Here is a 12,395-nt window from a genome sequence, read left to right as displayed (position 1 = left end):
TCAAAAAGGAGGAGATTCAGGGAGCGTCCAGGTTGGTGAACCATAACACTCCACATGCCGCCATGCCAGGCCCCGAATGCCCTGGGGACAGAAGCTCCATGGTTTTTGGACCTCTCCCTGTGTATCTCTTCATCTCACTTTTGATTCATATCTTTAAATATCCTTTGTGATAAACCAGTAATCTAGTGAATAAGCTGGTTTCCTGAGTTCTGTAAGCCACGCTAACAAATTAATCAAACCCAAGGAAGGAAGATGCTGTGGGAACCTCTGATTTTTAGCCATTCATCAGAAGCATGGGTAACAAGCTGAACTTGCAATTGGCATCTAAAGGGGAGGGCAGGCTTGTAGGACTGAGCCCTTAACCTGTGGGATCTGATGCTAATTCCAGACAGATAGTGTCAGAATTGAGTTGAACTGTAGGACACCCAGCTGGTGCCAGAGAATTACTTGGTGGTGTGTGGAAGAATCCACACATTGGAATTGGCACCAGGATCCTTAACTTGTCACTGGGAAACTGATGCACCAAACCGGAAACCATCTTCCTCTAGCCTTCTTGCTATGCGAGATAAGGAAGTGTCACATTCTTCACCCACTGTACATCGACGTTGGGGGCAATGTCCATTTTCACGTTCCATGTAGAAGGACTCCAGCTAGAGTAACACTCCCTATCTCTACCCCTGCTGCTCAGCCAGACAGCGGCTCACCCAGCGGACTCAGCAGAAGGGACCGAGCTCCCTCGGCTCAGCCTCTTTCATCTCTTGTTTGAAACCATCTGCTGCGGAGAGCTGCACTGTTTTGCTCTCTATGATGTAGTAAGGTCAGTGGAGCAGACCCTGCCCTCACTGAGGAGGCGTGTGCTACCAACGACCAAGATGGAGTGGGAGGCAGATTTTCTAAAATGACCAGAGAAGACGCCCCACCCTAATCCCCAGAACCTGTGATATGATGAGCGATTACTCCCATGACTCTGTTATGTCATAGGGCACAGTTCACGTAAAGACAGGGAGGTTGTCCACGTGGGTCTGATCTAATCACATGAGCCCTTAAAAGCATAGTGCTTTCTCCAGATGACGGGAGAGCGCAGAGGGGAAGTCATAGAGATAGAAGAAGGGTTCCATGCTGGTTCTGAAGATGGAGGCCAAGGAATGCAGGCAACCTCAAAGGTAAGAATGGCCCCCCCTGACAACCAGCAAGGAAACAGGACTCTCAGTCCTACAGCCACAGGGAACTATTCTTTGCCAAGACCTGAATGAGTGTGGAAGCAGATTCTTCCCCAGATCCAGAGCCCAGCCAAGCCTGCCCAGACGTCTCACCTACACAACTATGACATAATAAACGAGTGTTGCTTTAAGCATCTACATTTGTACTACTTTGTTACACAGCAATAGAAAACTAATACTGCAGGGAAATTCTTCTAATTCAGGGTGAAAATGGTTAGTAAGTCCTTTTGGCATCAAAGCTAAAGCTACATTCTCTGATGAGCTTATCAGCAACAAAGCTGACCTTTTAATCTCCATCTGACTCCTGTGTCTATTTCTCAATTAGTTCTGAACTCCAGAGGGGAAAAAAGAGTTTTCATTTAGTCACCCCATAAAAACCCCAACAGTCGGGTATTCAGGAATGCTTTTGGCATTTCTATATAATACAGTAAGTCTCCACAATTCTTTAAAATGAGGCTCAGACCTGGAATGGTATAGAAGAAACCAAATCATATCACCTCAGAATATAGGCATCTAGATTTTATATTCTATCTTTACTCCACTAAAAATCCTCTCCTTCCTAGAGCTGAGAGAAAACACACCAGATGAATGGAAAGCCTTAATCAGTGAGCAGGTAAATAAATAAATAAACCTTCCTGGTGGGAACTAAAACTTCACAACCCCAAGCTTTGTTGGTTTGTACAATTTTCAGTTCTCAAATCATCACCTAAGGGTAACGGGCCTTTTAGATGTAGTTTAAATGAAAAGCAAAAAGCTTTGAGATTTTCCACCAAAACTGCATGCAGCAAGCAAACTGCTGCAGAATCAGTTGTTTGTAGTTTCCGGAAGTGCACCCGTGTTCCTCCTGGAACTCAGACACCCCTTCCACAGCCCCCTCCAAATGTTGTGCAACGCATACATTGTGTGCGGCCAACTCGATAATATACCGCCGCTCCTTCCCCGAAGACTCCCAGTCTTTGATGGCACTGCAAGGACCTGAGTGGGCCATCAGCATAGAAATGAAACATGAGGGGCTTCCCTGGTGGTCCAGTGGTAAAGAATCCGCCTTGCAATGCAGGGGACACCCGTTCGATCCCTGGTCGGGGAACTAAGATCCCACATGCCACGGGGCAACTAAGCCCACGCGCCACAACTAGAGAGCCCTCGTGCCGCAAACTACAGAGCGCACGTGCTCTTGGAACCCACAGCACAACTAGAGAGAAGCCCACACGCCACAAGGAAGAGCCCGCACACTGCAACGGAAGAGCCCGCACACTGCAACGGAAGAGCCCGCGTGCCTCAACTAAGACCTGATGCAGCCAAAAATAAATAAAATAAATAAATAAATAATAAATCTTAAAAAAAAAAAAAAATGAAACGAGATTTTGAAGGCTCTGTCCCAGAGTCCTGTGAATGATCCATTTTAGAGGCATCTTTAAGGGGAAGAACAGTTCTCTGTACTTGCAGTCCAACATTCGTATGGGAACTAAGTCCCCAGTTTTGGTAGCAGATGTCATTAAATGATTGCAACCTCTTCCCTCATTTAGAATACAGTGACCAAATTTTATTTTTGCTAAAGGGGGATTTCAAAAGCCTGTAGTCCGATCCTTTCTTTCTACAAATAAACTCAGATCTAGAGAAGCTATATAAAAATAGAAATTCCAGATCAGTCATTTCTCCATTTGACTCCTGTTCTTCGGAGTGTTTAATCCGCCAGATTCATTTTTCTCTAAATCAGAAGCCAAGAGGCCATGGCTAAAAGGGTACCTCTGAGAAGTTCAAAACTGCTCTTGGAGACAAGGTTGCCACATCTGGTTTAGGGAGATGAGCATCTGAGAAGCACAGAAGCTGAGCACTGATGGTTTCCATGGTGACCAAGGGGCCCAGGTGCATGTTCTAATGAGGCCAGCCAGCATTTTGGGGCAAAGACTGTAGAACATTCCAGGAAAACCCCCATGTCACCGAGCGACTCATGAAATTTGAATGGGTGGCTAGCCTGCCAACAAGTGCTTCTTTCAGGAGACAGACACACAGCAACACTGAACTCTGTGTCTGGCCCTGTACCAAGCTCTTTTCCATACATTATTTCATTTAATCACCACCCAGACCTTAAATTCAAATTCCATCCCATTTTGCTGATGAGTAAACTGAGGCAGCTTACCCAAGATCACTGAGCTTATAGAAGATGGCTCTAAGCCAGCTCTAGTGCCTTATTCCTCCACTCAACTCTACCAGAATTTCTGAAACTGGTAGCTCTCGAGGGGAGAGCTACCTTGCATTCTTCTAAAGAGAAGTTTATGTCATGATTTCTTGTCTCAGAGGGGAAAACAAGCGCAGCCTTAGAACTTACCACTGATCTATCTTTGCCCATCATTGCCAGATTCTGAAAAAGATCTCAAATTACCATTTTCAAATATGAAGTCATAAGAAATATCATAAGATATTTCATAAGAAATTTCATTATTTCATAATTTCATAATTTCATTATTTCATAAGAAATAATTCCCTGAAGAAGGTTCGAAAGACTTGAGAATTATGTCAAAACTGAGAAAGAGAGCAGAAATGACCTAACACCTAAGTAAAACTAATGTTCTGTTAAACTATGTGAACAGGTGTGAGCAAAAGGGCTTTGGAAACCCCAATCCAATCACCTCTACTCCACATGCCTGTCACTGATGCCAGGAATGCCATCTGTAGAAAATAAATTCCTTGAGTTGAGATTTTTGTCCCTTGTTTAAAGGTGAGTATTCTCAAGAGGAAAAACCTAATTAAGGCAATAGCAATCATCAACACCTTAGTATGAATTAGTATGTTAGTGTACTACTGCTGATGGAGCGCTCAGCAGTGGGAGGAGGGGGGGGCCATGAAGAGACAGATACATAGCACAGAGCAATGTCTAGAAAATGCAGGCTTCTGGAAGAGGTCTTAGAAGCCAGGATCAGCCTGAAGATGCTGTGCTTGGAAATAAAGTGAAGGAGCTCCAATAACAAAATGGATGGATTTATAATTCTCTACTTTATTGCCAACACACTAAGGAACCCATCTTCCACCTTTCATAAGAAATTGCGTATGCCTCACCTCTTCAGAAAATCTGTATTGGCAAATCTATACTTAACCCTCTTGTGTTGTGATTCCAGGAAGACCGACAAGAGTTTAGGCACAGTACCTGTGACTACCATGGGCCAAAAATAAAAATACGACCATAACATTGAACTATTCCACTAAAAGTGATAATGATACAAGAACACCCTGGTAATTCCTTCTGGGTCCTGTCAGGCTAAAGCCAACTGGATCACAGAGGTTAGGGTTTAAATAGATGGCAGTACTCACTCGAAAGACCTTCTCCACTCTTGCAATGCTCTTCCCAAAAATGGTTCCAAGTTGGTCTCCAATTCCAGCCAATAAGAAACCAAAAAGTGGAATTCCAAAGATGGCATATAAAATGCAAAAGATTTTGCCTCCTTCAGTGCTTGGAGCAATATTCCCATACCCTGGTGAGAAATATTAAAAAGAGAGAGGGAGAATGGTGAGGCGCCAGAGAAATTACAGCACTGAATGAAAGAATCCGGACTTCTTAAAGGTTTCTCCATTCCCCCCCACCCCTCCACTTCATGAGTTTTAGGAGCAGAACTTCATTTCCAAGGTCCTATAAAATTCAGAACATTGTTCCATTGCTTCTCTTCCTTCTCTCCCTGTAAATACTTTCAAAAGGACCCAGGTTTCCAGGATCTTATTGTGTTTCATTAGATGACATTTTAGGAAATCTATGGTCACCCAGAATTGCATTTCTGATGGGAAATAGTACAACCCATTTCAGAAACATCACATATCTAGGATGTGTCTGGTTTAGGGACGCTGAACACCTGAGAAGGGTTCAGCATTGCCTTTTTTAGATTTAAAAACAGCTTCTCCCTTACAGCCTCATCCCATGGCCATCCCCTCCACCTGACAGGCTGTGGGTGTCTCCAGCATTTGCCTTCTTAGGGTGATGGGTGCTCCACATTAAGGAGGATGTGAGGTCTAGTACAAATTCAGAAAGGACCCATGGATCGTACAGCCCTACCCTGGGAAAACAGTAAAGAGTGGAGGAGGGAAGACTTTGTGCTCTTACTCACGCTGACAGTGATGGTTACCTCTGCCCGGATCTCTTTTTCTCTTTCCTGGGAACTCCGTATCAACTGAGCCCTGCCTCTCCTCCCACCAACTTCCTTTTTTCTTTTTTCTTTTTTAACATCTTTATTGGAGTATAATTGCTTTACAATGGTGTGTTAGTTTCTGCTTTATAACAAAGTGAATCAGTTATACATATACATATATCCCCATATCTCCTCCCTCTTGTGTCTCCCTCCCACCCTCCCTATCCCACCCCTCTAGGTGGTCACAAAGCACTGAGCTGATCTCCCTGTGCTATGCGGCTGCTTCCCACTAGCTATCTATTTTACGTTTGGTAGTGTATATATGTCCATGCCACTCTCTCACTTTGTCCCAGCTTACCCTTCCCCCTCCCTATATCCTCAAGTCCATTCTCTAGTAGGTCTGCATCTTTATTCCCATCTTGCCCCTAGGTTCTTCATGACCATTTTTTTTTTTTTAGATTCCATATATATGTGTTAGCATACGGTATTTGTTTTTCTCTTTCTGACTTACTTCACTCTGTATGACAGACTCTAGGTCCATCCACCTCACTACAAATAACTCAATTTCTTTTCCTTTTATGGCTGAGTAATATTCCATTGTATATATGTGCCACACCTTCTTTATCCATTCATCTGTCTATTGACACTTAGGTTGCTTCCATATCCTGGCTATTGTAAATAGAGCTGCAATGAACATTGTGGTACATGACTCTTTTTGAATTATGGTTTTCTCAGGGTATATGCCCAGTAGTGCGATTGCTGGGTCGTATGGTATTTCTCTTTTTAGTTTTTTAAGGAACCTCCATACTGTTCTCCATAGTGGCTGTATCAATTTACATTCCCACCAACAGTGCAAGAGGGTTCCCCTTTCTCCACACCCTCTCCAGCATTTATTGTTTGTAGATTTTTTGACGATGGCCATCCTGACCAGGGTGGATGATATCCCACCCACTTCTTGCACCAAGGATTATCAGGTGCTAAATAAATGTTTGTTGGTGGCATGAATGTTTAAATACAAAAGAATCCTTTTATAGCCAGGTCTATTCATATGTTATGTCAAATAGTGCTTTGAAAACACCAACACCTGCGTTCTCAAGAGTTCTGCAATTATGTAGGTAACTCACGTCTAGTGAGCATTCGGCTTACTCTGTATGACGGGACTGAAGAATGTGGTGCTGGAAGAAAAAGGCTTATAGCATTAGCACAAATTACACAGAGATGAGACTCTAAATTACTTGTTACTCACTTTCATGCCAATGAATCTTGCAACATTATGGTAACTAGTGTCTAGATAGTCACCTAACTATTCTCCCATATAGGGCAACTCCTGTGGAGCTTATTTCTAAATCCATGCAAGAAGCGAGTTATTGGGCTCATGGCTTACTGGCATTTGGGGGATGCAACAGAGTAAAGATAATGTTGATGGTTGGTCCATCATTCATCCTCTTACAGGCCTGGAGAACTCACTGTTGCTTTCTGCCTTTAGGTGATGAGTCACCTGGTTATTTTCCCTTTCAATTTTCCAGTCACAATCATTCAAACGTCTTATCACAAATCATCTAAATTATAGCTTCTATTTCTTAAATGACTGTTCAGGCAAGCCTTCCTAATCTTGCATTTCTTTTACTCACCATGATTTTTGATTTAATTGTGCAAAAAAACACAAAAAAATCCAAAGGCTCTCAGAACTTTTTTCAAGTGTTTTCACTTGGACAAAATCATTTTGTAAGCATTTCCGTCTAGAATAATCCAATTTACATTAAGATAGCCCTATTAAAAAAGGAATAAATGTGCCTATATAGCTCCACTTTATGCAGAGTTATGGTGACTCTTGGAAATATTCTGGTAATTTGTGGAAACATTTATCACTCTTGCTTGACTGTTTCATAATTGCCTGATTACTGTCAAGGAATATAGGTTTTCCTTTAGTTTGAATATCTCAGAAAGAAGCACACTGCAGACACAGGCAGACAAACTGAGGCTTTACACCTGCTTAATAGGCCTCTTATTAGCCCTAACAGGGGCTGCACCCCTTCCTCCAGCTTTTAGAGAGGATCTGTCCCACCACTTGGGTAAGGACTGTGCTCAGGGGACATTCCAGTGTCATCTTAGGAGCATGAGAGAAAAGTGGGAAGATGAGGCTCAAATCCGATACCACCTCCTTCTACCTGGTTGGCCTTAGGCTCGCTTCACCTCCCCAATCCTAGTATTAGAGGGGTTCAAGGACAATGTGGGGAAAATCAGTGAACTGTAAAGTGCTATACCGATGCCAAGGGTTAGTAGTAGTCTTACAATCAGCTCCTTACTTGTTCAGTGTTTCTCAGACTAGACACTAAAATAAAATTAGAGCAAAGTTCTTGGGCACTAGTGAAGTAATATTCAAATTGTAACGGGGAAGAGCCAATCTGACTACATGTTGGATCTGTTTCTTTTACTTGAACCTTTGCTTCCTGTTGCTTTTGTTCACTAAAAGGATAGTGTCTGTACACAATGGCCTGCCTCAGGGAACCCTGCCCCTCTGCCTGAATGTTAAACCCAAGTGCCTTTGTTCAGCGAAACATCCAGACCCTGTCCGCCTATGGATGGCTGCAAGAAAGAAGAAATTAAAACATCCCCACCCTAAGGCTGGCCATTTCAGGGAACATTTGCAAGGCTATACTGGCATCTAAACCCCGATAAGATGGTTTATTGGAGACACTAGTCTGCCATCTTCTCGGTCTGCCTTTCTGAACAAAGTCAAAGTCATTATTCCTTGCCTCAACACCTCATCTCTGATTTATTGGCCTGTCGTGCGGCAAGCAGAGCAAGCTTGGACTTGGTAACAAAATCAGTCTTTAACTATATTTCAGGCCATCACCTCACATCGGACATAAAATAATTGCTGTTCTTGAGTAATGCTGTATTGTGTGTGTGTGTGTGTGTGTGTGTGTGTGTGTGTGTGTGTATCTGTGTCCCCTGCCTCTGATGAACTATATGGAAAGACGGTTCTCCAGTTTGACCCTCAACCCTGTTACTCTGAGAAATTTCCAGAAGCTACATTTTAGAGCTTTGCTCTAAACAGGAGGCAACAAGAGGGCCACATTCCTGGATTTTTGCCTCTATTTGTACTGGGCCTGCTAGACTTCCCTGCCCATCCTTCCAGAAGGCTTGATAGAACTTTGAAGTAAGGTATAACAGTGGCTCTAGAACTCGAGACTGCGGGGATTCCTGTTCTGATTCTTCCACTTACGAACTCTCAGATCTTGGGCAATCTACCTTTCTGCCTTGCTTTCCGTGACTGAATGATGGAGCTATTAATAGCACCTACCTTATAGCTTAAAGAGTTACATGTGAAGCATGAGTAACCTGTGGAGATTAAATACATGTGAAGCATGATGCAAAGAATAAGCCCTCAGTAAGGATCCACAATTATCATCTTGCCCCAGGTTTTCTGTGGGAAGGAATCGTTTCTAAGCTATGTGTCTCCAGGAAAACTAAGCCCCAGGAGTAAACAGGGTTGGTTCCTATTTTCCCTCCGGAAACTCCATTGTTCTCCTATAGCACCAGGACAAAAGACAAAATGCCTGTGCCCCAGGCTGGGCTGACTCAGTGGCTTGGGTGGGCCCACAGCTGGATTTGGGGTGTGGGTATCGATGGGGCAGCAAAGGCTGGGAAGTGAGAGGCAGATGGTCAGGAAGAACTAGCCCAGGACATTAGAACTGGATTGAAAATAAAGCAGAAGAAGTTCCGGGAGCTCCTCCACCAACTGGCTTCTGGTGACTTTTGGCAGGAGATGACCAGCCCAGAGAGAACATTCTGTTGTGAACGAGAAGGGCCAAGGTAGTGCTTAGCTCTGGTCACCCCTGGCTAGAAAACAGCCCAAGCCCTTTCCAAAGACAAAGCTGGTGTTTCAAGAGGACTCAGGCCTGAGTGGTGCACATGAAACTCTTCCATTTGCTGTTTACATGCCAAAGTCAAATCTTGGGCAAACCATGTGCTATTCAGCTCTGGTATTTGGTTTAGAGTACATGTTCTCAAAGCCTACTGTCTGTGCATTTATGGGCGTGTGGCCTGTGCAGTCACACGGAGCCCCATACTCAGAAGGGCCCCACGCTTGGTTTAACGCTCTGCCCTTGCCATTTTGTCCTTCTTAATCTTTTTATTTTAGCAAAAGACTGAATTTTCATTTTGCACTGGGCCTTGTGCCTTATGTAGCTGGTCCTGGTGAATAAAGCTAGACTCCATGGCTTACCGACCTTGAGATACTGAACAAGCTACTTGACATCCCTGGGTCTCAGTCTTCTCATTAGTAAAATAAGGCAAATAAGAGTACCTACCTCATGCAGTTAACGTGAAACTAAGTGAGATAACGTATGTGGAGCACAGTTCCTGGCACCTCGTAAGCACCCAGTAAGTGTTAGCCGCAGTGACAGCTATTCCCAAAGCCATGGGCTAAACGTCCAATCCAAGTGCTAGTCAAGTAGAAATAGCTGCCTCGGTACCTTGGCCAGTACAGCTCTTAACTGAGGCCACCAGGCAAGGAACACAGTTACCGACTACCATCTGGGACCTGATGAGGGGCTCTCTAGGATATGGGTAGAGCCAAGTGACTTAATCCAAAAATGCCTCAAATGGAGAATTCCCTGGCAGCCCAGCAGTTAAGACTCTGCACTTCCACTGCAGGGGGCATGGGTTCCATCCCTGATCAGGGAAATAAGATCCCACATGCCACACAGTGTGGCCAAGACAAAAAAAAAAAAAAAGCCTCCAAGATGACATCTAACTGCATTCCATAGCTGTTGGTGAGAACGCAATCATTTTCTGCCCTTCCACATGTGATGGTTTGTGGGAAACAATCTGCACACAGGAGTATCATTCCTCCAGCTTAGAAAAGCTAGTTGCTGGAGACCCACCAGCAGAGTCAACAATTGAGGCAGGTGGGACTTTCTCACATCAGAATTAGTTACCGAGAAAGGGAACAGGGTGCACAGTGACCTCAACAAAGACAGCAGTCTAGTCTTCTGGCATGGCTCCTGGTTTGGAAAAGAGCCTGAGTGTTCTCCCTTTTGCCATACACTTGGAGATCTTCCTGTATATCTGAGCACAAGAAAACCTTATTTAAAAAAAAAAAAAAAGAAGCTTTGATATTTTCATATAAAAGGGACCTCTGATACTGAGTAATATCACTGCTTTTCAGGAAAAGACTATTATTCCTAAGATCTCTCTAACACATTCTAAATAATGAGCACATTCTTCTGTGTCTGAATAGTACATAGTACTCAAGAGAGTCATTCTGGAGAGCAATTCGGCAAGCCTTTAAAAGGTCCAGGCCCTTTGACACAGCAAGCCCTGGGGGATCTTTCCAAGGAAACAGCCACAGATGAAGATCACCATTCATGAAGAAAGATTTTCATCGTGCTGTTACACCATCACATAAGTAAAAACTGCGTACGACTCCAACAACATGTGATGACAGCATTGAGAGTAGAGCCAATGGAACCCATCAAAGCTTATGTTTTTCGAAGAACCTTAGTAATACGGGAAAATGTTTACCGAATTATGTCACACATTATGTGAAACCAAGCAAGCATGCTAATGTATGCGTATTTCACAAATAATGAAAACGCTCCTCAGCTCCAGCTGCTCTACTGCCTGTGTCCTAAATGATGGAAAATTTCTCAGCAAGAAAGGGAAGAATTAGCAGGCTCTTAGTTTTCTTATCAGCTTTGCTACCACTTGTGATGAATGAATTTACCACTAAATAACTGGGGAAAAAAACCTTATTTCCTCACTTCATTATTCTTACTAACATTGTACTTATGTTTTCTTTAGAATTCTCTACTGGTATGACTCTCTAAAGACCCTCCGCCCTGGAGTCAAAACTTAGCCAGCTAAATGATGTTCAACTCACAACACATTATTTTTCAATTAAGACAAAGTGAGAGAGAAAATAGCATTTTCTCCATTGAATAGTAAAGGACCCAATCTCTAACACTAACACTGAGCCATGATACTGAAGTGGACTTGTGGTTTGGGTTGGGTTTTATTTTTGTTTGTTTTTGATTTACGCTTGTTTTGTAGTAGTTTCCTGTTCAGCCTCCACCTTCTTTCATATTTTGGGAAAGGTCTCTGTCCTTTGCCCAGATATGACACAGCGTCCTGCCTCTCACTATAGAGGCAACAGCATCCCAGGTTGCCAGGACACCAGCATATGAACTTAGGGGCTTACCCAATAGGAAGCTCTAAGACTTTAAATCAAGAGCAAGTAGCCCAAAGAAGGTGGGAGATGGCAGCTGCAGTGGCCAGCAGGGTCAGGCACTGGCTATGAGGTCAGAGGATACTTACTGGCCCTCTGTGATCTCTGAGCCATAAGTGTGCATTGGTTAGAATTTTTCAGCCTTAGGCGAGACAAAACCCAATGCACACTTGCTGAAGAAAAAAGAGAAATGTACAGACCCCAGTAAATAACAGGATATTTAATATTTATTTAATTCTTCATGGGTAGCTTCATTCCAAGCTCAAAGGATGCCAGCTGCACCCCGCTTATCACTCCTCTTCTGTTAATCTGCTTCTTTACTGTTAGCTGAATTCTAGGCAGAAAAACCCTCAAGGGACAAAAATGAATGGTAGGGTCCCAGGCTTATCCTTTTCCCAATTTACATCCAGTAAGAAAGAGAAGTCACTTCCTCCAAAGCTCAAGCAAAAGCCCAGGAATTGACTTGCTTATTGGCCTAATCCAGATCTCATGTCTGTCTCTGAACTCAGGGCTGTGGCCACGCACATGCAAGGCACTGGGTTTCTTATTTTTATGGTTCTAATCTAATTTTAATTCACATTTTTAATTTAAGTATAGTTGATTTACAATGTTGTGCTAATTTCTGCTGTACAGCAAAGTGATTCAGTTACATATATATATATATATATATACACACACACACATTCTTTTTGTTATATTCTTTTCCATTATTGTTTATCATAGGATATTGAATATAGTTCCCTATGCTATACAGAAGGACCTTGTTGCTTATCCATTCTATATGTAATAGCTTGTGTCTACTAACCCCAAATATCCAGTCCATCC

General features: G+C 43.2%; 1 protein-coding gene across 1 annotated transcript in view; it reads right to left on the bottom strand.

Moving 5' to 3' along the window:
* Positions 1-12,395, bottom strand: part of KCNK10 (potassium two pore domain channel subfamily K member 10) — a gene marked incomplete at its 5' end in the record, with an annotated part of 92,474 nt that overhangs the window by 32,499 nt on the left and 47,580 nt on the right. Inside the window, one exon of the mRNA XM_079912796.1 lies at positions 4,530-4,690. Within this exon, the coding sequence (XP_079768922.1) occupies positions 4,530-4,690 (161 nt within the window). The remainder of the gene's footprint in view (positions 1-4,529; positions 4,691-12,395) is intronic.

The sequence above is a fragment of the Stenella coeruleoalba genome (genome assembly GCF_951394435.1).
Source record: "Stenella coeruleoalba genome assembly, chromosome: 2".
NCBI classification, from domain to species: Eukaryota; Metazoa; Chordata; class Mammalia; order Artiodactyla; family Delphinidae; genus Stenella; species Stenella coeruleoalba.
The sequence above is the reverse complement of the archived record's forward strand: the minus strand, read 5'-3'. Positions and strand labels throughout refer to the sequence as shown.